The sequence below is a fragment of the Equus caballus genome, chromosome 24, assembly GCF_041296265.1.
Source record: "Equus caballus isolate H_3958 breed thoroughbred chromosome 24, TB-T2T, whole genome shotgun sequence".
Classification (NCBI taxonomy): Eukaryota; Metazoa; Chordata; class Mammalia; order Perissodactyla; family Equidae; genus Equus; species Equus caballus.
The window spans coordinates 26,141,267-26,168,221 of NC_091707.1; the positions used below are offsets into that span (position 1 = coordinate 26,141,267).

Below are 26,955 nucleotides of genomic sequence, written 5' to 3' on the forward strand. Positions count from 1 at the left end.
TTATTTATAACATCAACTGACGTCTAACATGTACTTGATGCATTTTAACTGCTTTGCTGATTCCTCAACCTAAATTTTGACCAAGGCTACAATCTTATTCAGAACTATCACTTTACTTCTAATGAAATATTAAAATATCCACCTTTCTCTATATTCCACCATAATTTACTTTTTATTTCGTTTGTCTTCTTATTTACTGGAAAAGTATTTTGCAATCTTTGTTTTTGTATTGCTCTCATTTATTATAACCTGCTGCATTTGTAGAAACAGAGGATTAGAAATGGATTAAGTCAGGTATTTCACTCCCAAAATTTAGCCTAAAACATATCTTTATCATCACAGTATGATAAATATGTACCTATTTTAATTGACTTTTAGAAATGAAAGTTTCCTATTTCCTTCATTAGCTTATCCAAGTTTAACCACACTTGTCTAAAAGAATGTCCTATCTTAAGACTTTCATTATAGAGGCCTGCCCGGTGGCGCAGCAGTTAAGTACGCACATTCTGCTTTGGCAGCCTGGGGTTTGCCAGTTTGGATCCCGGGTGTGGACATGGCACCGCTTGGCAAGCCATGCTGTGGCAGGCATCCCACATATAAAGTAGAGAAAGATGGGCATGGATGTGAACTCAGGGCTAATCTTCCTCAAAAATAAAAAAATAAAAACAATCAGATAATTTATATTGAAGATATGGAAGATGGTAAATCTAGAGTTTTTCTTCTGCCCAATAAATGGGGAAAATTGACTTGGTGAGTTCTTGAGTTCTTTTTAATTATATCATAAAACCATGGAGCTAGGAGAGATACAGAGAGAGCTCAGGTTTCCAGGGACTAATTATTTCAAGAATAATAGACGCAGAAAAATACCCAGATTTCTCACCCTATGAAAATCTGTCGAGCTTCTATAGCAACTGAGGTTGTATTTTAAGATTTAGGTTATTAGGCTAGATGAGACTTCTATCAAATACTTCTGAGTTGTAAGGGTAAGAAAGGTCTGCTAATATAAAGTTCCCTGGGTGTCCTGATCCTCACTCAGCTTTTATTCAGTGGTCCCAAAGAACTGTCTTGATGCCTTAAAAAAAATGTTTGGAGAACTACAAAGTATGGTTTATAGAAAGCATGATTTATAGTTATTTTTAAGTTAATTTTACTACTCTGTATTCCTTCTTTTTGGCTAATTTCACTCAGTCTGCTATTTAATCTTTAATTACAGGCCACAAAAGAAGTAATAGAACGGGAAGCACCAGGGATGGCCCTGGCAATGCTGATGGGATCACTTAATGTTACACCTCTGGGCATGCTCTCTAGGTAAGAAAGTCACCAACATGTTGCAAAGAAAGTTAATTCCATATCTCTAATCACTACAGTAGACTGATAAACCTAAAGAACTTTCGTCATAACACTTAAGATTGCCCTCTTTGTATCCTAGAGTTAAGTCTTAATATCTTGTCTGGTTAAATCTTGGCCACAATTTTCTTCACGTTTTTTTTTTTTTTTACATATTGTTTAAATTTTTAGAAAATATTATATTACTGCTAAAAGTTGTTAATCCCAACCCAGAGAAGAGTTCAGTTTATTAAGATGTAAAATTATTCTTTTTGTGATTATTTGTAATCATCAATTAATATGCATTAATTGTCATTAAATACTAATTTAATAAAACTGAACAGTAGAATTTTTAAAAATAAGTTCTCATAAGTTAGGAACATTTACTCCAATTTGTAAATAGGCATAATGATGTGTGGTCATGAAAAGAGCTCAATAATATAGTATTAGTTTATTAAATTAATATATTTAAAACTATGCCTTTGTTGACATAAATGTTGACATCCATCTTCAAATCCATCTTCGAGCTGATGGTTTAGTTATTTATTTATTATTATTTTAGCAACTCTTAGATTAAAATCCCCTTTAATGAGGACAGCATATGTTATTTAAGTTAAAGACAGAAATATCAACTTAGTGAGAATCTGTTGATTTAATGACCGTTGATTACTAGACAGTTGATCTCAAAGCACCCTAAAAATACATAGCAAGTTTCTAATTGCAGGATTTAACAATAATTATTTATAACCATTTATTGATCTTGTGTGCGATATGAACATAAAAGTTAATATATCCATTTGATGCATGGAATATGAGTCACAGTGCCCTTTCTGTTACTTAGACTAAGTTTATATCCTATTAGTGGCAGCCACTTGAAGCACAGCTACAGGGAAATGTGAATGGGCCATTAGTTACTATATTTTCTTTGCTGTCACAAGTACTGTATTATAATATTTAATTTTAGTAAGAGCAAAAAGAAAATTAAAGTAGCATGATCGAGATTTTAAATTAAAAGCCCATGCTGGTCTTTGAGGAACTCACATTGAATCTTTTATGCTGTTGGTGTTCTTTATTATTAACCCTTATTTATGTTACCTAGACATAGGAGGTAAATGGTCACAACTGATCTCTTTTCTTTGTGGAATGAAGTAGTGGTCTTTGAACACAAAAGAACTGTTTCTTGGCATACAAGGAATATAGTCAAGAAAGAATTAAATGTCATCTCTTGTTAATTCTTTTATAATAAAAGTCTAATTCAACAAACAAAATAATGCTCTATTTGCCAGGCCCATATTAACTATTAGGGATACTAAGGATAGAAAGAAAAATCAGGCATGGTCCTCAGCTTAAGGATCCCACAGTTTACCTGAAGAACTTATTCTTTGCAACTGTTAAGGTAACTCTAAATTGAATATAACTGTCTTGATCCAGCATGGAAATATCACTGTTGTCTTACTGAAAGATTTTTCTGGATTAATTTCTCCTCTACATTCTGAATCCACGTAATTACTGAGCCCTGGACTGTTGAGTGAGTGAAAAATTAATCAGCAGGAGCTTATTCTAAGTACTTTGGAATAGATCCATCATCTTTATCACAGCACGGTAACAGTTTCTTCTGGCTTTTCTTTGTGTTCATTACTAATTTAACTGAGAGTTTATTTACAAATTTGAAATAGAGATAGTAGTCTCCATGAGTTGTAGAAGAGGGAATTGTGGAATATTTCCTTGACTGTTCATTTTTTGTGCTTTTCAAAGCCATGATTAGATTGATGCTTCCTTTCTACAGCATTTTTACCTCATATGTACTTTGAGTTTTCTACATGCTTCTATTAAAGCACATACTATATTGTAATTATTTACTTACTTGTCTGTATTGCCTAATTTGTGTAAAATCCTTAAGAATGGGAGCTGTATCTTATTCATTTTTACATCCGTAGCCCCTAAAACAACTTCTGATACATAGTAAGTGCTCAAAAAATGGTTTTTTTATGGTTACTGTTGACAAATCAATGTTTCATCCTAGTTCTGATAGAATATTTTTCAAAGTAAAGTAATGCATCAAGTTGGTGCCTTGCCTTCCTATTTTTATCTCTAGACAGCAGCATTAAATAAAAACAATTTTTAATATCACTAAATTAATTTAAAATGGTTTTCATCTACTTGGTTAACTTAATATCCTCCAGTTTTCTTTGTACAAGTAAGTGGGAAGATAATATCAAGTAACAGTTAAGAGCATCATCTCTGAAGCCAGATTGCTTGAGTTCTATTCTGGCTCTACTACTTACTAGCTGCTTAGCATGTTTTTTTGTTTGTTTTCTCATCTGTATAATGAGGATATTAGTAGTATCAAACTTCTTGGATTGAGTTAGTCCATGTAATGTGCTTAGAACAACTGATTCATAAGAAATCTTATTTGAGTGTTGATTACTGTTGTTGTGTTGTTATTGTTTGAAAGTTCTAGTTCTTACAGCAGTACTGCTGGCAAAACCTTCTAATAGCTTTCCTTCGTCTGCAAATGTCTTTATCTTACCTTCATTCCTGAAGGATATTTTCACTAAATACAGAATTCTGGATTGACAGTTTTTTTCTTTCATCACTTTAGAAAAAAATGTTATTCCATTGTCTTCTGGCTTCATGATTCCTTGGAGAAATCCACAGTTATTTGAATTGCTGTTCCCTTATGTGTAATGTATGGTTTTTCTCTGGATGCTTTGAAGATATTTTGATTCTTATGTGTCTGGGTGTAGTTTTCTTTGAGTTTATCCTTTTGGGTTCAGAGAGCTTCTTTAATCTGTACATTTATGTCTTTAATCAAATTTAGGAAGTTTTCAGCTATTAACTTTTCAAATTCTTTTTTCTGCACCAATCTCATTCTCCTCTCCTGCTAAGACTTGTGTGACATGATTTTTACATGTTTTGATAATGTCTCACAGGTCCCTAAGGCTCACTTTTTTTAATCATGTTTTTCTCTCTATACTTCACCTCAGGTTGTTTCTGTTGATCTAGGTTCAAGTTCACAGACTTTTTCCTCTTTCATCTCCATTGTGCCTTTGAGCCTATGCAGTGTGTTTTTAAATTTTGGATAACGTATTTTTTCAGTTCTAAAATTTCTATTTGACTGTTTTTTATAGCTTTATTCTAAGAACTTTTATCTTTGCATGTATTTCAAAAATGTTGACCTTTGTGTCATGGACAATGGTCATAATAGCTGCTGGAAATTATTTTTCCAACAATTTCAATATCTGGCTCACCTTGGGATTGACATCTGTTGATTTTCTTTTCCTGTGAGAAGTGGTCAGATTTTCCTGGTTCTTTCTATGTTGAGTAACTTCGGATTGTATTCTGGATATTTTGAATAGTATATTGTAAGACTCTGGACTCTGTAAAGTCCTCTGGAGACTGTTAGTTAGTTTTAGCAATCAGACTGATTGGATTCAGATTGTAAATTCTGTCTTACTTTCTGTGGGTGGTTGTTCAGCCTTTGTTAGACTTGGACAGGGGAGTATATTTTACTTATATTTTTAAAAGTCTTTCTTACACTTGAGTCCATTCCACACATGCATATTTCAACAGTGAGCCTGGTACTTCTGTCAGTTCGCTGGCACAATTAGGGGATCCACTTTCTCTAGCTCTCTCCTATCCAAGAATTTCCCCCCTGCTCTCCAGTTCCCCAGGGCTCTTATTTCTAGTTCCTCTAGCCGGAAGATATTTCTTGTGGAGTATTAACCCCCTGTGCTATTATGCAATTCTACACAATAGGACCACCTTCAGGGCAAAGAGGCAAAGGAAAAGAAAAAGTTGGGAAAAAATAATAGAGCTTTCTCTCATCCCAGCTCTTTAGACATAACAGGCCCCTTCTCCTAGTTCCACAACCCAGAAAGATAGGTCTTCTCTCTGGGTTTTAGTTCTCACATTACCATCATCATAGTAGTACAACTGGAACTAGACCCTTTAAGGGCTGTTATTGAAGTTCTGACTTCAGTTTCTAATCTGCCTGCTATTGTTTATGTTCAGAGTTCTCAGGTAGTCACTATTTGTATTCTGTCCACAATCAGTAAGAGAGAGAAGCTGTAGTTAAGCATCTACCATCTTGGTCAACACTGAAAGAGAAAGAGCTCTATTTTTAAAATCAGATCCCTGAGTTTATATCCTAGCACTTACTAGCATTTACTAGTTATGTGACCTTGGGTAATTTACTCATCTAGGTTTAGCACTTCCTGTTCCAGTAGCTAATTGAACTTCCCACAAAGGAGCAACATGATAACCTCCTTCAATCTATAATTTATGCCCCACTGACTTTTTAAAGAGATAAATACTTTTTGTTCTAAACTTCATTGACAATAATAGAGTAACCACTGTGGTTATGCTCTGAGGCATGATTTATCCTGGGGTTTATTCTCAGTTTTGCTATTAACTTGACTTGTGATCTCTACTTAGTTTTTTTAGTGACATCACATAGCTCATAGAAATGTTATGAGGTCCTATATAGATTTCCTCATTAGGAAAACCTTCTTTTAAGACCAGCCCCTATGGCCTAGTGATTAAAGATCTGCGTGCTCCACTTCAGCAGCCTAGGTTTGGTTCCCGTGTGTGGAACCATGCCACTCATCTGTCAGTGGCCATGCTGTGGCAGTGGCTCACATGAAAAAAAAAGATTGGCAACAGATGTTGGCTCAGGGCGAATCTTCCTCGGCAAAAAAAAAAACAGAAAAAAGAAAAAAAAGAAAAACTATTAGATAAATATCTAAATTCATAAAAAGAAAAAGGGATAGGTAGTTTTTCATTTTATAAAAAGATTTTCCATTATAATACTCATTAACCCATCTTTCAACTGTGTTTTAACTGTTCAGTTCAGTTTTAGTTACATGGAATTTTCCATTATATCTCTATTTGATAAAGTAGGACTTGAAGTCCTTAGTTCATTTTTAATGTATGAAGTAGGACTAATTTGTTTTTGCCAGTTTGCTTCATTACCTACCATTATTGCCATTTGATCATTGCTTCATCTAGTCAGTAGCTGAATATAAACACGCTAACAGACATATACATTGCTTTTGGGGAAGGGTTAATTTTCTCCCTTTGGTGGCAAAAATGGCTTCATATAATATTGTTTTAAAAAAAAGTTTTTAAGGGGGCTGGCCCCGTGGCCGAGTGGTTAAGTTCGCGCGCTCCGCTGCAGGCGGCCCAGTGTTTCATTGGTTCGAATCCTGGGCGCGGACATGGCACTGCTCATCAAACCATGCTGAGGCAGCGTCCCACATACCACAACTAGAAGGACCCACAACGAATAATATACAACTATGTACCAGAGGGGCTTTGGGGAGAAAAAGGAAAAAAATAAAATCTTTAAAAAAAAAAAAAAGTTTTTAAGGAAAAAAATCACTGAATTTATTTTTATAGCAGTGAATTAAATTACCCTTAGTATTATTTAAATCATATTAAAACAGCATGGATCATTTAAAATAGTAATTTACATTATCATATTACCACCTTGAAGAGTTTCTACTTTTTTAACCTAAAACTAAATATACTTAGCTTATAAAAAGCTATAGAGGGAAGCTGGGCAGAAGATGACAGAGAGAAGTGCCGGAAATCCATTTCTCCACCTGGACAACAATTGGACTGACAAAGTATGTCTAATGTAACAATTTGGAACCCTGGAGTCTATTCAAAGGCTTGCAGCTTCCAAGGGTAGAATTGACTGGTAAACTGTGGTTAATTTCAGTCAATTTCAATCTAGAATGGTAGTAGCTATGCATCCTCCTACCCCTCAACCTCATGACAGGCAGCTTTAAAAAGTAACTACACATGCCCCAAAAGAAACACCTGGGGTTGATCCCCAACACAGACACTCTACAACAATCGAAAAAATAGCAAACCCTGGGGAATGAGGAGAATCTGATTTCCACAATTACATGACAAGATTCAGATCTCTAGTTTTCAACAAAAAAATTGCAACCTATACAAAGAAACAGGAAAGTATGGTCCATTAAAAGAAAAAAAATGAATTGACAGAAAACATCTGTCAGGATGACCAGATGGTAAACTTACAAGACAAAGATTTTAAGACGACTGTCTTCAAGATGCTCAGATTACTGGAGGAAGATGTGAATAAAATCAAGAAAATTGGGGCCAGCCCCATGGCCAAGTGGTTAAGTTTGTGCAATCCACTTCGATGGCCCGGGGTTTCGCCAGTTCGGATCCTGGGCATGGACATGGCACCACTCGTGAGGCCATGCTGAGGCGGTGTCCCACATAGCACAACCAGAAGCACTCACAACTAGAATATACAGCTATGTACTGGGGGGCTTTGGGGAAGAAGAAGGAAACAAAATATGAAGATTGGCAAGAGATGTTAGTTCAGGTGTCAATCTTTAAAAAAAAAAATCAAGAAAACTATATGACCAAAATGTAAGTATTAAGAGGTAAAAAACATAAAAAGAAGCCAAAAAGTAAATTCTGGAGTTGAAAAGTGCAGCTGAAATAAAAGTTTCACTAGAGAGATTCAAAAGCAGGTTTCAATAGCTAGACGAAGGAATCAGTGGAATTATAGATATGGCAATTGAAATTATCAAGTCTGAGTAATAGAAAGTAAAAATATTGAATGAAAGTGAACAGAGCCTAAGGGCCTGTGGAACACCATTAAGTAAACCATGCTTTGTGAGCATCCCAGAAGAAGAGAGCACAAAAGGGACAGAGAGATTATTTGAAGAAATGATGGCCAAAAATTTCCCAAATGTGATGCAAGATATAAATCTGCAAGTCCAAGAAGCTCAGTGAACTCCTAGTAGAATAAGCTGACAGAAACCCACACCAAGTCGCATAATAATCAGATTGTCAAAGACAAAGAAAGAATCTTGAAAGCAGCAAGAGCAAAGATACATGTGGCATACAAGAAATCTTCAATAAGGTTAATGGCAGATTTCTCATCAGAAACATTGGAGGCCAGAAGACAGGGAGTTGATATATTCAAAGTGATGAAAGGAATAAAACTTTCAACTGAGAATTCTATAACTGGCAAAACTGTCCTTCAAAAAAGAGCAAGAAATTAAGACATTCCCAGATTTTTAAAAAGTTGATAAAATTCATTACTACTACACTTTCCCTACAAAATAGGCCAAAGGTAATCCTTCAGGTTGAAATAAAAGGATACTAGACAGTAACTCAAAGCCTTATGAAGAAATAAAGATCTCCAGTAAAGTTAAAAACATGGATGATTATAACAACTAGTATTGAAATTTAGAAATAAAGATCTCCAGTAAAGTTAAAAACATGGATGATTATAACAACTAGTATTGAAATTTTGGTTTGTAACTCCACTTTATATCCTTTATTTATTTAAATTTTTATGATTTAAAAGACCAATGTGTAGGAAATTTATTAGTCTGTATTTTGGGGTAGACAGTGTATAAAGATATAATCTGTGATAGCAGTAAATTAACGAAAGTGAGGATGGAGTACCATAGGAGCAGGATTTTCATATGCTATTAAAGTTAAGCTGGTATAAATTTTACTATACTGTTAATAGCCTTAGGGTGTTAAATGCAATTTCCCTGGTGAGTAAAAGAAAATACCTACAGAATATACACAAAAGAAATGAAAAGAGATCACGTTTCACTAAAAAATCAACTGAACACAAAAAGAGACACTAATACGAAATATGAGGAACAAAATACTATGAGGCATATAGAAAACAGTTAACAAAATAGCAGAAATAAATCCGTCCTTTTCAATGATTGCTTTCCGTGCAAATGGATGAAACTCTTCAATCAAAAGACAGAGATTGGCAGAATAGATAGAAAAGCATGATCAACTATGCTGTCAACAAAACTCTCACCCTAGATCCAAAGACAAAAATATGTTGAAAGTCGGCAGAAAAGATCTGAAAGAAATAACAGTAACAATAAGCATACCTAATGCTTAGATCTTGGTTTCTAATACCATTTGCCAATAAAAGGAATTTTCTCCTGATAGAAATGGCTGGCTCTAGGACTAGGGTAAGAAATATACAAAATGAGCCTAGAACATCTTTTAGTGCTTGAAAGTGAAGAAGGGCTCACAAAAACAAACAAAAAACCACATTGATGGATGTATATCAAAGGAGCATTGGAGCCAACTGACAAAACTCCCAATGGTCAAAGATGGAAGAATTTGAGTAACAGAATAAAGTAGTATTTGACTATAACTCAAAGTATAAAATAAATATTCCTGAGTCCATACTAATATAAACAAATGGTTGAATAAGTTAATACTGAGGGATGGGCCGGCCTGGTGGGACAGCGGTTAAGTGCACACGTTCTGCTTTGGTGGCCTGGGGTTCACCAGTTCGGATCCCGGGTGCAGACATGGCACCGCTTGGCACGCCATACTGTCATAGGCGTCCCACATATAAAGTGGAGAAAGATGGGCATGGATGTTAGCTCAGGGCCAGTCTTTCTCAGCAAAAAGAGGAGGATTTGCAACACTTAGCTCAGGGCTAATCTTCCTCAAAATAAATAAATAAGTAAATAAATAAATAAAAATGAAACAATTAATTAATTAATACTGAGGGAGAAGAGACAAATCTTCCATGTAGATTTCCAAATAATTTATGTAGACACTCCACTTTCAAGGAGGGGACACATAGCTCTGCACTCCTTGGCATGGGCTGCCTGCAACAACTTCCTTCCAAAGAGTACAGTATGAAAAGGGGAAGAAAAGAACAACTTTACTGTCGAGAAATCTGACAAATACCTCAGCTGGGTGATCAAGATCAGTAATATTCATAAATAATGTTGATTGTGTGTACCTTTGGTATGACGTGATGAAAATAACACTTTACTTCTATAGTTTTCTTCCTAAAATCCCGTAACTCCTAAGAGAAACATCTCAGTCAAACACCACTCATGGGGCACCCTACAAAATACCTGACTAGTACTCCTCAAAATTGTCAGGTAATGAAAATCAAGGAAAGTCTGAGAAATTGTCACAGCCAAGAGGAGCATAAGGAGACATGAAAACTAAATATAATATGGCAGTCTGGATGGGATCTTGGAACAGAAAAAACACATTAGGAAATATGAATAAAGTAGGGACTTTAGTTGGTAATAATGTATCAATATTGGTTCATTAATTGTAATAAATGTACCATACTAATGTAAGATGTTAAATACAGAGGAAACTGGGTGCAAGGTATTTGTGAACTTCCTATACTGTCCTCTCAATTTTTCTGTAAATCTAAAACTTTTCATAAAAAATGAATTCTATTTTTAAAAAAACGCTAAGTTCAGTTCATTTTAGAGGCATATTCTATACAACTTTCAAGGAAGAAATAATTCAAATCTCACATAAACTGTTTCTGAGAATAGTAGAAATGTGAAAATGTCCTGATTCATGTTAACAAACTAGGATAATCTTGGTACCAAAACCAGAAAAGGTTAGTAGACAAAAGGAAAAGTAGTAGGCTAATATCAGGGTGGAGTTAGGAATAAGACAAAGAGTCCTGTTATAGCTACTACTATTCAACATTGTACAAAGTAAAAGAAATAAATGGAATAAGCATTGAAAAGGACAAAACAGAACTTCATGATTATATAGAAACTTATAAGAAATCAGTACTCTGTTAGAACCAATGGAAAAGTTTATCAGGTTTGTTAGATAAACGATCAAGATACATAGTTACATACAAGATACATAAACGATCAACAACATCAGTTGCTATCCTAAAATATATTTTTTAAAATAGAACCATTTGCAAGGTTTATTGCATGTGTAGTTCTTGTTTATTTCATGATGTGGAGAATGGAGCTCTAGGACAATTTTCTGAACTTCCTTTGTTTCCTAAAAATGGATTTATTAGCTGCGTAAATGATATGACATTGTATTAAGTGCTATACAAAAGTATTCATACCTGCCCTCCAGAAATTTACAATTCTTAGACACCCTGCACAAACCGATGGAGACACATTAATCAAAGAACAAAAATAATAAACCAATACATAAATGAACAATAAGGTGCTTGTAGAGTCCTAGTATGTTTATAAGAGTGGGAAACAGGGATAAATATAGTGAAAAGGAAATTTGAAGAAAATCTTAGGATATCCTTGTCCAAACTGGTCAAGATGAAATACAAAATTCTTTTCTAGTAATTCTACGAACATTTCTTAGGGGAAGCCGTATTTTCAGAGTTGTTTATTAGGATGAGATCAATTGAATGGTGGCTACAATGAAAGGACATTCCAGTATGGTATGGCTTTGAAAATCTCTTAGAAAATTGAAATTTTGAAGTTGAGGCAATTTTACTCCAACCTTTTGTTAGGAAAATTTTCAAAAGTATACCAAATTGAAAGAATTTTACAGTGACCACCCTTATTCTACCTAAATTCTACCGTTAACATTTAACCCCAGTTGCTTTATCACGTTTCTATCATCTATTCATCCAAAAGACGTTAGGGAAAAAAAACACTCTTGTCAATATCAAGCCTTGTCAGCCTAGGCAGCAATACTGCTGTTGGGAGTGTAAATTCGTGCAGACACTATGGAAAACTATTTGTTTTTATAGAGTAATGCTGTACATTTTCCTATTCCTGTGGCTCATAAGCTCCACATCTAGCAATATACCCTAGAACAGTAGTTTTCACTTTTTTGACCATGAGCCACAATAAGAAATACACTTCACATTGTAATCTGGTACCCACACACATGTGTATGTATGTGTGTGTCTCTATGTATGTGGGTACATATATGTATGCATATATGTGTATATAAACATATGCACACATATGTATATAGAAGATAGAAAAGTTTTTGGAAACAATATTTATCCTAACTACAAGGAAGGCATTCTGGTATTCTCTATTTTTGTGTGTATGTTACTTATGACTATTTAAGTCAGTTTACTGCCTATTAATTGGTTTTGACCTGCAAGTTAAAGAACATTGTCTTAAAGAAAGCCTTACACATATGTACCAAGAGAAATGTAAGGGAATGTTTATAGCTGCATTTTTTGTAATAGCAACAATTGGAAACCAAAGGCTCCATCAACAGAAGAATGGTTAAATAAATTGTGGTATACTTAAGCAATAGAATGTTAAACAGTAGTGAAAATGAACCATAGCTGTGTACATCAGCATGGAGGAATTTCGCAAACTCAAGGTTGAGTGATAAAACCAAGTATGTAAGAATATATACAGTATGATTCCCTTTGTATAATTTTCAAAGACATGCCAAACTGAACAATGTTTTTAGATAAGCATATGTACAAAAATATTTTTTAAGTGAATGAATGACTGATATATACTCTATCATGGATGAACCTTGAAAACATTGTGTTAAGTGAAAGAAGCCAGTCACAAAAGGCCACATGCTGTCTGGTTCCATTTATATAAAATGTCCAGAATATACAAATCTGTAGAGACAGAAAGTAGAGTAGTGGTTGCCTAGAGCTGGGAGTTGGGAGAAAATGTGGACTGCTGGTGGGTATGGGACTTTTTAGGGGGTGACAAAAATGTTCTAAAATTGATTGTGGTAATGGTTCTACAACTCTGTGAATATACTAAAAAAGAGAAAAAACATTGAATTGCACACTTTAAATGGGTAAGTTGTATAGTATGTGAATTTTATCTCAATGAAGTTGTTATAAAAATAAGTAAGGGAATGATTTTAAAATTCAGGAAAATAGTTATTTGGGGAAAAAGGGACTTGAGATCAGGATAAGGCACACAGTAGTCTTTGAAGATATAAGTAATAGTCTCTTTCTTAACCTAGATCTTAGGTACATAGGTGGGTTTTTTATTGTTATTGTCTATACTTTTATAAATTTATTATAAATTTTTATATATTTAATACTTAATAAAAAACTTCTTTTTTTATGATGCTAATGGTAGATTTTTTTTTTTAAGATTGACTCCTGAGCTAACAACTGTTGCCAATAATTTTTTTTCTTTCTGCTTTTTCTCCCCAAATCCCTCCAGTACATAGTTGTATATATTTTAGTTGTGGGTCCTTCTAGTTGTGGTAAATGGGACGCCGCCTCAACATGGCCCAACGAGTGGTGCCATGTCCCCACCCAAGATCCAAACCAGCGAAACCCTGGGCCGCCATAGCGGAGCACACAAACTTAACCACTTGGCCACGGGGCGAGCCCCCAAAATTTTGTTTCAAGAGAAACAAAATTACATTTTTCATATTCTTAGATACCTATGTCTATTGTGATCAAGTTTAACACAGAATGTCGAAATTCTAGCATAAACCCGGACTGGGACCAGTTTTCATCAAAATATGTCCCATTTAAAAAAATTATTATTTATGTATTTAAATTTCCAAAAAATATATTTTAGAATAAAAATGTTACTGTCTCGAGGAGATCCAAGATGGCAGCTTGAGTAGTCTTCTTTGTCTCTCCCCCTTCGAATCTACAACTAATTGGACATTCATCGCTTAACAAAGGATATCCATATAGCATCTCAGGACGCTTGAGAGACCCACTCTGCTATACATCGGAAGGTGGACGGACTTCCCTCTGGGAGGAGGTGGAGATAGGTGAAAACTCTCCGACCCCGACCCCTGAACAGCCTAGTACCTGCAAGTGGCTTTCTTCCAGCGGACGACCCCAGAACATCGCCACACACCAAGGGCAGGAGGGAGTGCACACCAGAGGAGCGACGGTGGAAACAGGTGACCAGAGCCCTACCTAAGCCCCCTGCAATTACACCTAAGCCCAGAGGGAAGCTCCAGAGTTACACACCGGAGGCGGCCGGGAAAAACCCCTACCCGCCATGAGCGGAGAGGCCCCGCCTACCATCCACAACGCCGGGAGCCTCCCATAGAGAATCCCCAACGGGGCAGCAGCCTGCCAGCTGCCGCCGCCAGTCTCATGGACTGTGGCTGTCGCCCGATCCGGGCTCGGGACTACCAGAGACCTCCTGGGAGAGGACTGGGGCTGGGTGGAGCTCCAACGGCCAGCTCCGCGGCCCAGGGGGGGAAACTCCAGAGTTTCATCCGGGCAGCAGGCAAAGTCTCTACCTGCCATTAGCAGAGAGGCCCCACCCAGCATCCACAATGCCGGGAGGCTCCCGGAGAGAATCCCAAACGGGGCGGCAGCACACCAGCTGCCGCCGCCGGCCCCACTGATTGCAGCTAACGCCCGGGCAGGGCTGAGGGCTACCAGAGATCTCCTGGGAGAGGACTGGGGCTGGGTGGAGCTCCAGTGGCCGGCTCCGCGGCCCAGGAGGGAAACTCCAGAGTTCCGTCCAGGCAGCAGGCAAAGTCTCTACCTGCCATTAGTGGAGAGACCCTTCCCAGCATCCACAACACCGGGAGGCTCCCGGAGAGAATTCCAAATGGGGCAGTGGCCTGTCAGCGGCCGCCGCTGGCCCCACTGACTGCAGCTATCGCCTAGTCGGGGCACGGGACTACCAGAGATCTCCTGGGAGAGGTCTGGGGCTGGGTGGAGTTCTGGCGGCCGGTGCTATGGCCCAGGGGGAAACTCTGGGCTTGCATCGTGGCAGCAGGCATAGCCTCTACCCGCAAATAGCGGAGAGGCCCCACCCAGCACCCACAACGCCGGGAGGGTCACGAAGAGGAGAATCCCATGCAGGGCAGCAGCCGGCCAGCTGCCACTGAACTCAAGGTCTCCGGCTATACCCCAGACAGGCCAAGGGGTTCCCCGAGATCCTGGGGGAGAGGACTGGGGCTGGGTGGAGTTCCAGCAACCCGGCTCCGTGGCCCAGGGGGAAACTCTACAGTCTCACAGCTGCCTCAGCAAAAGCCTCTGCACAGCGCTAGTAGATAGCATCCACCTGGCAACCACAAGGCTGGAAGACCCTGGTACAAAAGTAGCATAGCTACGTGAGGTAACCACAGTCTGCAGAAGATGCCCATAGCTCTGCTGTGACCCATAGTGGACAAGTGAGATTTTGTGGGCGCTGACAGTGACAGAGCTGCAAATATAAGTGATCCTGCCCCTGGCTGCTGGGAAAGCCCATAACACTGCTGCAGACCCTAAGGAGGGAGCATGTCTAGGTGGTCTGCAACAGTAGGCACCAGCAGCCTGAAGCCCCCTTGTGACTGCCCCCACAGCTGAAGAGGGAACCCACAGAACCACTGTGACTATGAGGAGGGGCCCAGGCCCAGTTAGCAACAGCTGATAGGGTTCCTGGTTGGGGCACTATAAACAGCTGTTCCACCACCACACCAGTAGAAACAAGTGGAAGCAGTAACTAAACTCTATCTCTATGTGGAGGCACAAATCAACAACATCAAGCAATATGAAAAAACATATTAAATCTCCAGAACAGAAGGAAAATGACAAATACACAGAAAACAATCCCAAAGACACTGAAACATGTAACCTAAATTATGATGACTTCAAAACAGCCATCATTAAAAAACTCAATGAGTTAAAAGGGAATTCAGATAGAGAACTCAACGAGTTCAGAAGCTGTGTCACAAAAGAGTTAGATACTATAAAGAAGAACCAAACAGAAATACTGGAAATGAAGAACACAATAGAGGAGATTAAGAAAAATCTAGATGCACTGAACAGTAGGGCCGATAATATGGAGAAAAGAATTAGCAGTTTGGAAGATAGGAATATAGAAATGCTGCAGGCAGAGGAGGAGAGAGAACTAAGACTAAAAAGAAATGAAGAAACTCTCTGAGAATTATCTGACACAATTAGGAGATGCAACATAAGGATTATAGGTATACCAGAGGGAGAAAAGAGGGAGAAGGGGGCAGAAAGCCTATTCAAAGAAATAATGGCTGAGAACTTCCCAAACCTGGGGGGAGAGATGGAATTTCATGTGACACAAGGCAATAGATCTCCAAACTTTATCAATGCAAGAAGTCCAACCCCAAGGCATATAGTAGTGACGCTGGCAAAAGTCAACAACAAGTAGAAAATACTAAGGGCAGCCAGGCAGAAGAAATTAACCTACAAAGGACCCCCCTCAGGCTATCAGCGGATTTCTCAGCAGAAACTTTACAGGCTAGAAGAGAGTGGAATGATATATTAAAAAATCTGAGGGACAAAAACCTGCAGCCAAGAATTCTCTACCCAGCGAAAATATCCTTCAAATACAATGGAGAAATAAAAACTTTCCCAGAAAAACAAAAACTAAGGGAGTTCATTGCCACAAAACCTCCTCTTCAAGAAATGCTCAGGAAAACCCTCATTCCTGAAAAATCAAAAAAAAGGAAAGGGGCTACAAAACCAAGAGCAGAGGAGATAAGTAGAAGGACAACAGCAGAGAGTAGCAGCTCTCCTTCAGAACAGATTAAACCATGGGACGAGAAACAAAGGAAATTGAAGAGAACCGGAACACAAGACATAAAATGGCAGCGGTAGGCCCCCTCATTTCAGTAATCACTCTAAATGTAAATGGATTGAACTCTCCAATCAAAAGACACCAAGTGGCAGGATGGATCAAAGAACAAGACCCAACAATATGCTGCCTCCAGGAAACACACCTCAGCCCCAAAGACAAACACAGACTCAGACTGAAGGGATGGAAGACAATACCCCAAGCTAGTAATGAACAAAAGAAAGCAGGTGTCACTATACTAATATCAGACAAAGTAGACTTCAAAGCAAAACAGATAAAGAAAGACAAAGAGGGACAGTATGTAATGATAAAAGGGACTCTCCACCAAGAAGACATAACACTTATAAATATATATGCACCCAACACAGGAGCACCAAAATTTGTAAAGCAACTCTTAACAGAACTAAAAGAAGACATCAACAACAATACAATAATAGTAGGGGACCTCAACACCCTATTAACACCAATGGATAGAACATCCAAACAGAAAATCAACAAGGAAATAATAGAATTAAATGAAAAATTAGACCAGATGGACATAATAGATATATATAGAACACTTCATCCAAAAACAGCAGGTTACACATTCTTCTCAAGTGCGCATGGAACATTCTCAAGGATACACCATATTTTGGGAAACAAAGCAAGCATCAATAAATACAAGAGAGTTTAAATAATATCAAGCATCTTTTCTGATCATAATGCTATGAAACTAGAAATCAACTACAAGAATAAAGCAGAGAAAGGTGCAAAAATGTGGAGACCAAACAACACGCTACTGAACAAACAATGGATTATTGAAGAAATTAAAAAAGAAATCAAATATTATCTGGAGACAAATGAAAATGAGAACAGGTCATACCAAATCATTTGGGATGCAGCAAAAGTAGTCCTAAGAGGGAAATTCATTGCAGTACAGGCTCACCTCACTAAACAAGAAAAAGCTCACATAAGCAACCTCAAATGACACCTAACAGAATTAGTAAAAGAAGAACAAGCAAAGCCCAGAGTCAGTAGAAGGAGGGAAGTAATAAAAATAAGAGTAGAAATAAACAATATTGAAACAAAAAACACAGTAGAAAGGATCAATGAAACAAAGAGTTGGTTCTTCAAAAAAATTAACAAAATCGACAAACCCTTAGCCAGACTCACCAAGAAAAGAAGAGAGAAATCTCAAATAAATAAAATTAGGAATGAGAGAGGAGAAACCACAAGAGATACCAAAGAAATACAAGGGATCATAAGAGAATACCATGAAAAAATATATGCCAACAAATTGAACAACCTAGAAGAAATGGACAACTTCCTAGACTCTTACACAACCTCCCCAAACTGAACCAGGAAGAAATGGAGAATCTGAATAGGCCAATCACAAGTAAAGAAATAGAAACAGTAATCAAAAACCTCCCCAAAAATAAGAGTCCAGGACCAGATGACTTCTCTGGAAAATTCTACCTAACATTCAAAGAAGATTTAATACCTCTCCTTCTCAAACTATTCCAGAAAATTGAGGAAGATGGAGTACTCCCTAACACATTCTATGAAGCCAACATCACTCTGATCCCCAAACCTGAAAAGGACAACACAAAGAAGGAGAACTACAGGCCAATATCACTGATGAACATAGATGCAAAAATCCTCAACAAAATTCTGGCAAACCGAATACAGCAATCCATCAAAAAGATTATACACCATGATCAAGTGGGATTTATACCAGGGACACAGGGATGGTTCAACATCCGCAAGGCAATCAGCGTGATTCACTACATTAACAAAATGAGAAACAAAAACCACATGATCATCTCAATAGATGCAGAGAAGGCATTCAACAAGATCCAACATCCATTTATGATAAAAACCCTCAATAAAATGGGTATAGAAGGAAAGTAGCTCAACATAATAAAGGCCATATATGACAAACCCACAGCCAACGTCATACTCAACAGACAAACACTGAAAGCTATCCCTCTGAGGACAGAAACAAGACAAGGGTGCCCACTTTCACCACTCCTATTCAACATAGTACTGGAGGTGTTGGCCAGAGCAATTCGGCAGGAAAAAGAAATAAAAGGGATCCAAATAGGCAATGAAGAAGTACAACTCTCGCTGTTTGCAGACGACATGATCTTATATATAGAAAACCCCAAAGAATCCATAGGAAAACTATTAGATACAATCAACAGCTACAGCAAAGTTGCAGGGTATAAAATCAACATACATAAATCAGTAGCATTTCTATACACTAACAATGAACTAACAGAAAAAGAACTTGAGAACTCAATCCCATTCACAATCGCAACACAAAGAGTAAAATACCTTGGGATGAATTTACCCAAGGAAGTGAAAGATTTATACAATGAAAACTACAAGACTTTCTTGAAAGAAATTGACGACGACATAAAGAGATGGAAAGACATTCCATGCACATGGATTCTAAGAATAAACATAGTTAAAATGTCCACACTACCTAAAGCAATCTAAGATTCAATGCTATCCCAATCACAATCCCAAGGACATTCTTACAGAAATTGAACAGCAAATCCTAAACTTCATATGGGGCAACAAAAGACTGCGAATTGCTAAAGCAATCCTGAGTAAGAAAAACAAAGCCAGAGGCATCACAATCCCCGATTTCAAAACATACTACAAAGCTACAGTGATCAAAACAGCATGGTGCTGGTACAAAAACAGGTGCACAGATCAATGGAACAGAATTGAAAGCCCAGAAATAAAACCACACATCTATGGACAGCTAATCTTTGACAAAGGACCTGCTGGCCTGCAATGGAGAAAAGAAAGTCTCTTCAACAAATGGTGCTGGGAAAACTGGACAGCCACATGTAAAAGAATGAAAATTGACCATTCTTTTTCACCATTCACAAAAATAAACTCAAAATGGATCAAAGACCTAAAGATTAGACCTGAAACAATAAGGCTTCTAGAAGAGAATATAGGCAGTACAGTCTTTGACATCAGTTTCGAAAGAATCTTGTCGGACACTATAACTCCTCAGATGAGGGAAACAATAGAAAGAATAAACAAATGGGACTTCATCAGACTAAAGAGTTTCTTCAAAGCAAGGGAAAACAGGATTGAAACAAAAAACCAGCCCACTAATTGGGAAAAAATATTTACAAGCTACTTATCCGACAAAGGGTTAATCTCCATAATATACAAAGAACTCACACAGCTTAACAACAAAAAAAACAAACAACCCGATCCAAAAATGGGCAGAGGACATGAACAGACATTTCTCAAAGAAGATATAAGTATGGCCAATAGACACATGAAAAGATGTTCATCATCACTAATCATCAGGGAAATGCAAATCAAAACTACACTAAGATATCACCTTACACCCGTTAGATTGGCAAAAATATCCAAAACCAAGAGTGACAAATGTTGGAGAGGTTGTGGAGAAAAAGGAACCCTCATACACTATTGGTGGGAATGCAAACTAGTGCAGCCACTATGGAAAACAGTATGGAGATTTCTCAAAAAGTTAAAAATAGAAATACCCTATGACCCAGCCATCCCACTACTTGGTATCTAGCCTAAGAACCTGAAATCAGCAATCCCAAGAGTCCCACACACCCCTGTGTTCATCACAGCATTATTTACAATAGCCAAGACGTGGAACCAACCTAAATGCCCAGAAACTGATGATTGGATAAAGAAGATATGGTATATATACACAATGGAATACTACTCAGCCATAAAAAAGGACGAAATTGTTCCATTCGCATCAACATGGATGGACCTTGAGGGTATTATGTTAAGCGAAATAAGCCAGACAGAGAAAGACGAACTCTATATGACTCCACTTATAGGTGGAAGTTAACATATAGACAAGGAGAACTGATCGGTGGTTACCAGGGGAAAGGGGGGGTGGGGGGAGGGCACAAAGTGTGAATTGGCGTACCCACAACATGACTAACAATAATGTACAACTGAAATCTCACAAGGTTGTAATCTATCATAATCTTAATAAAAAAAACATGTTACTGTCTCATTATCTTCTCTGTACTCAGAATACACATAAAGAACTATAACCTGTCCATTTTTCCTCATCCACCATTGCAACTATCGTAATTCACCTCTCATATTATTCCAGCGTTCTCTTAACTGGTTTCTTTACTTCCTGTCTTGCACCTCTCCAATCAGTTTTATACATTGCAACCTAGAGACATGTTTTGAAAACATGAATATTGGTATGTTATTCCTCTGCTTAGTACTTCAGTAGAATCTCATTTTCCTATGGATAAAGACTGAATTCTTTAAGATTGCTTTCCAGGGTCTATATAAGTTGTCCCTGCTAAGTATCTTCTGTAGCAGTATCTCCTACTGTCTTAATTTGGGCTGCTATAACAAAGTATTGTAGACTAGGGTGGCTTAAAAACAACAGAATTTATTTCTCACAGTTCTGGAGGCTGGAAGCTCGAGAGTAGAGTGCCAACATGGTCAGGTTCTAATGAGAGACCTCTTCCAGGTTGTAGACTGCTGATCTCTTTTCGTATCCTCACATAGTGAGGAGTGAGAGAGCTTTCTGGAGTCCGTTTTATAAGAGTACTAATCCCATTCATGAGGGCTGCACCCTCATGACCTAATTACTTCCCAAAGGCCCCATCTCCTAATAAATCACATTGAGGGTTAGGATTTCAACATGTGAATTTTGGGGGACACAACATTCACTCCATTTCACCCACCCAGCTTCATTGCTGTTACCCCACACATCAGGTTCTCCTGCTAGCTTCTGAGTCCTTTGTATGTGCCATTTCCTCTGCTTGGAATGTTTTTCCCACTCTACCTCTGTAACACCTGTTCTTCAGGTAACAGCTCAGATTTTCATACCTTCTAGAACCTTCCCTTACCACCCGTACACTCCCTCACCTAAGACTAAAATGCCCTGCCTATCGTTCCCATAGCTTTTAATGTACTAGAGCACTTTTTAAATTATCTTAACATTTATTGATATTTTCCTCTAAATCTGTAAACTCCCCTAAGGCAAGACTCTACACATTGTTGTAGGCCCATTAGCTAACACTGCTTTGCCCATGGTAATTAAGAATTTGCTGAATGAATGAATGAATTCACTGTGGTGACTATATGTATTTTGGAAGGTGTTTTTAAATAACAAAAATAAGTTAAATTATCTCACAAATAATCAGCAAATAGGTTCAGGGTTTTTTGTGCTTGTTTTTTACCCCTGGTAGCTCTCCACTAGATGAGTTTATACTGAAATTAATGACAATTCAACATATTACTCAGGCTTGTGCACTAGCCAAGTTGACTTAATTATTAAATATGTTCTTTAAAAAAAGACTACTTTGGCATTACCATTTAATATTGACTATATCTGGCTGTTATGCCTCTTCTAATTTGATATGTTTGAAGATGACGAAAACTAAAACATTATTTCAAAGGAAATAAAAATTTTTATCTATTTCTTTTTCCTTTTTAATTTCTGAGGTTTATTTTATAAGTATAAATTCAGGTAATTATATCTCAGCCTTTCATTGAATAATATATTGTTATTTTAACTATAGTGCTGACAAAAATGATTTATTTTCTGTATCAGATCTAGAAATATCTGAAAATATGAACTAAAAGGCAAGTAACATCTGTCAAAAGTGACAGTAATTTATAGTTACATATAAAAAACTAGAAAATAATATACAATACCTACCTCATGGGGTTGTTGTGAATGTAACATAAAAATATCAGTAAAGTATATGCCATAGAACAAGCACTAGTTAAATGTTAGATGTTAAGTTATTTACAAGACACCTCAGTCTCATTGCCATATCATTAATGGCAAAAGAAAAAGTCATTTCTCCGCCTCTTCCCTCCCCTAAAACAGAAAAGAGAAAAAAAATAGTAGAAAAGGAAGTAAGACATCTCTAGAAAAAACAAGCCACTGTATGAGGTACTGAAACCCCTATATCACAGAACATGAACCAAAAATCATTCAACTTGTGTTTATTTTTTTCTATCAGACATCATTTTCTTTATATCTCATATCATTCCCTTTCAGTTTATCTTAAACTATTATTCCTGAAATAGTGCTTGATAATACTGAACAGAATCCATCAATGATCCCCCAATGTCTTAAGAACACATTCTAGTTCTTTATAGTGAATTCATGACTTCCAGTGTCTAATCCCAATGTACTTTTTAGGGGTAAAAGGGCCAGGGATTTGAGTATCCATTATGTACTAGGCAGTATACTATACATTATATTTCAAGGATTATATTAATCCCTACAGCAATTCAGGTTGTGAAAACTAAGCATTAGAGGGAATCAATATCTAAGCCAAGATTACACTGATAGTTAAGAGTAGTACACAAGTTCAAGCACAGTCTATTAGAGAAGTTCTCAAGCTTTACTATGGAACAGAATCAACTGGAGAGCTTGGTAAGATACTGAGTGTTGGATCTTGTCCTGGTAGTTTCTGATTCAGTAGGTCAATAGCCGTGAGGAGAGGAGAGGAGTGAGGGCATTGTGGGATATTTCACATTTCTAACAAATTACCAAATGATGCATAAGTTACTGTTGCAGACATCACACTTTGGAAACTACTAATCTTATCAGACTGCAACATCTTTCCACTGGTACTTCTTATCTCACGTTAGTGCTCTGAGTACAATGTGCTCTCACTAAATGAAAAACTTAATACACCCAAAATGCACTTGGTAGGTTTTCATTTTTGTTTTTGGTCTCTGTGCTATTACCTTCTTTTTCCCCTCCACCCAAACTGCCCTCTTTTTCTGGTTCTTCCCCCACACTTGCCTACCTGTTAAAATATTTTCGTTTATAAGATCACTCAAATGCTACCTCTTCCATAAAGTCTTAGCCTCAGACCCAGAAGTCGATTACTTTTATTTTGAACTCATGGTACTTTATGTCAATTTATATAATCACCTACTGTCTCGTAGTTACTTGTTTGCATGTTCTAATGTTCTGTGTTACCTTTGTAAACTCTTTAAGGAATTGGGTTGCATTTATCCCATAATACTTACTGCAGATCTTTAGTTGTTTAATAAGTATTGGAATATGCTAGAACTATGGTGCTTATATTTTGAAAATTATTAAATGAGATGGTGTTTGTAAAAATCCTTTATTAACCAAATAAGGTAAAGTACTTTCTTCTTGCAATAACTGTAGACATTCTATAGCTTAAATCTACATCTCAAAACTGAAATAAATTTTTTTTTTTTTTTTGGCAAGGAAGATTGGCTCTGAGCTAACATTTCTAGCCAGTTTTCTTCTTTTTTGCTTGCGGAAGATTGTCACTAAGCTAACATCTGTGCCAATCTTCCTCTCTTTTATGTGGGATGCTGCCACACTGTGGCTTGACAAGCAGTGCTGTGTCAGCACCTGGGACCCAAAGCAGTGAACCCCAGGCCCCCAAAGTGGAGCACACGAACTTAACCACTACACCACTGGGCTGACCCCTCAAAATTAATTTTTAAACAATCAAAGAGACCAGGGAACTGACAAGTTTTTTTTTTTAAGTCTGATCTAATTTTTGGCAAAACAGAAGGCCAAAGATATTGAGGGGAAATAACAGGTATAATCTCTCATGGCCATATCCTAAGGCTTTTAATTATATCATACACACACACAGAGAAATAATGGTCTAAATATTATACCTATTATGTATGTACAATACTGATTGAAATTTATACCCACAGCTTTATCAGCACTGCTATTAGAGTGTCAAACTAGAGCAGATGAAGTGTTTTTGGAGACATAACAGGCCTGGGCTTGATGACCAAAAAATTGGAATAAAAAAATTAATTGACTTTTCATTTGCCACTAACCTTGTAGTGGAGGGAGTTAAAACTTGGAACATTTTTGAAAAGTACTATTACATTTTTGGAAAGTAGAGTCCAAGTTCCATAATACTTGATAAATTAAAAGTATACATAGAAACAACATCATTGTCAGGCAGGACAAATTCTTGGCCATTATACTTAGAAAAGGAAACTGCATAAATGCAAATGGGATGAACTTGCTGTGTAAAATTACAAAGATCTCTGAGGCCTGTATCAATCATATTCTCTGTACCCAAATGAAAAAAACTTAATGAACCAGAAGATAAAACCAGAAGACGACCTTAATGAAATAGAGATAAGTTATTTACTAGATAAAGAGTTCAAAATAATGGTCATAAAGATGCTTACCAAGGTCAGGAGAACACTGCATGAACAAAATGAGACTTTCAACAAAGAGACAATATAAGAAAATACCAAAGAAATCACCGAGCTAAAGAATACAATAACTGAAATGAAAAATTCAGTAGAGGGGTTCAACAGCACTAGATGAAGCAGAGGAAAGGATCAGCAAACTTGAATACAGGGCAATGGAATCCATCCAGTCAGAGGAGCAAAAAGAAAAAGAGTGACGATAGCTTAATGGACTTGTTGGACAACATCAAGCAGACCAATATTTGCATTATAAGGATCCTAGAAGGACAAAAGAGGGAGGAAGGGGCAGAAAACTTATTTGAAGAAATAATGGCTGAAAATTTCCCTAACGTGGGGAAAGAAACAGACATCCAGATCCAGGAAGCACACAGTGTTCTAAATGAGATGAATTCAAATAGACACACACCAAGACACATTATAATTGAATTGTGAAAAGTTAAAGACAAGGAGAGAATCTTAGAAGCAGCAAGAGAAAAACAACTTTTTATATTCAAGGGAACCCCACTAAGACCATCAGCAGACTTCTCAGCAGGAAACTTTTCAGGCCAGAAGAAAGTGGCAAAATATATTGGAAGTGCTGGGGAAAAAAACCTGCCAACCAAGAATACTTAACCAACAAAGTTGTCAGAATTGAAGGAGAGATGAAGAGTATTCCAGACAGGTAAAAGCTGAAGAACTTTGCCACTACTAGACTGGCCTTAAAAGAAATGTTAAAGTGACTTCTTTAAGTTGAAACAAAAGAGTGCTAATTAGTAACAGGAAAACATATGAAAGTGTTAATCTCACCAGTAAAGGGAAATATATAGTTAAATTTAGAATAATCTAATGTTGTAATGGTGATGTGTTGATCACTTATAAATCTAGTGTGAAGGTTAAAAGACAAAAGTGGTACAAATAACTATAACTACAGTAATTTTTAATGAGTACATAGGATGTAAATTGTGACATCAAAAACAAAACAGGGTGGGAGGAGTAAAAATGTAGAACTTTAGAATGTCTTTGAGCTTAAGTTGTTATCCACTTAAAATAGATTGTTATAAACATAAGATTTTTTTCTAAGCCTCATAGTAACCACAAAGCAAAATCCTATAGTAGATACACGAAAGAGAAAGAAATCCAAGGGTACAGAAAATCATCAAATCACACAGGAACAGAGCAAGAGAAGAAGAAAGGAACAAAGGAATTACAAAATAGCTGCAAAACAATTAACAAAATGACAATAAGTCCATCCTTGTCAATAATTACTTTAAATGTAAATGACTAAATTCTCCAATCAAAACATATAGTGGCTGAATGGGTAAAAGAAAACAAGACCTCACTATATGCTGCCTACAGGAGACTCACTTCAGGTGTAAGGACACACAGAGACTGAAAGCGAAAGGATGAGAAAAGATATTCCATGCAAATAGAAAGCCAAAGAAAGCTGGGGTCACCATACTTAGATCAGACCAACAGACTTCAAGAAAAAGACTGTAATAAGTGACAAAGAAGGTTATTGTATAATAAAGAGGTCAATCAAAAAGAAAAAGAGGTCAGTCCACCAAGAAGATATATTTGTAAATATTTATGCATCCAACATAGGGGCACCTAAATGTATAGAGCAAATATTAACAGACCTAAAGGAAGAAGTAGACAATAATACAATAATAGGAGGAGACTTCAATACCCCACTTTCATCTTTAAATAGACCATCCAGACAGAAACTCAATAAGGAAAAATTGGATACTAATGACACTTTAGACCAGATGGACTTAATAGGTGTTTAAGGAACATTCCATCCAAAAGCAGCAGAATACACATTCTTCTCAAATGCACGTGGAACATTCTTCAGGATAGATCATATATTAGACCAAAACAAATCTTAGTAAATTTAAGATTATTGAAATCATATTAAGCATCTTTTCCAACCACAGTGATATAAAACTAGAAATCAGTTACAAGAAGAAAACTGGAAAATTCACAAATATGTGAAGATTCAACAACATGCTGCTAAACAATCAATGGGTCAAAGAAGAAATCAAAAAAGAAATTAAAAAATATCTTAAGACAAATGAAAATGGAAATACAACATACCAAAACTTATGAGAGGCAGCAAAAGCAGTTCTCAGAGGGA

General features: G+C 36.9%; 1 protein-coding gene across 50 annotated transcripts in view; it reads left to right on the forward strand.

The window, feature by feature from the left end:
* The window catches only part of GPHN (gephyrin), a 562,862-nt gene that overhangs the window by 298,295 nt on the left and 237,612 nt on the right, over nucleotides 1–26,955 (forward strand). For all 50 annotated transcript variants that reach the window (XM_023627936.2, XM_023627927.2, XM_070249606.1 and 47 more), the window contains one exon: nucleotides 1,214–1,308. In XM_023627936.2, the coding sequence (XP_023483704.1) occupies nucleotides 1,214–1,308 (95 nt within the window). The remainder of the gene's footprint in view (nucleotides 1–1,213; nucleotides 1,309–26,955) is intronic.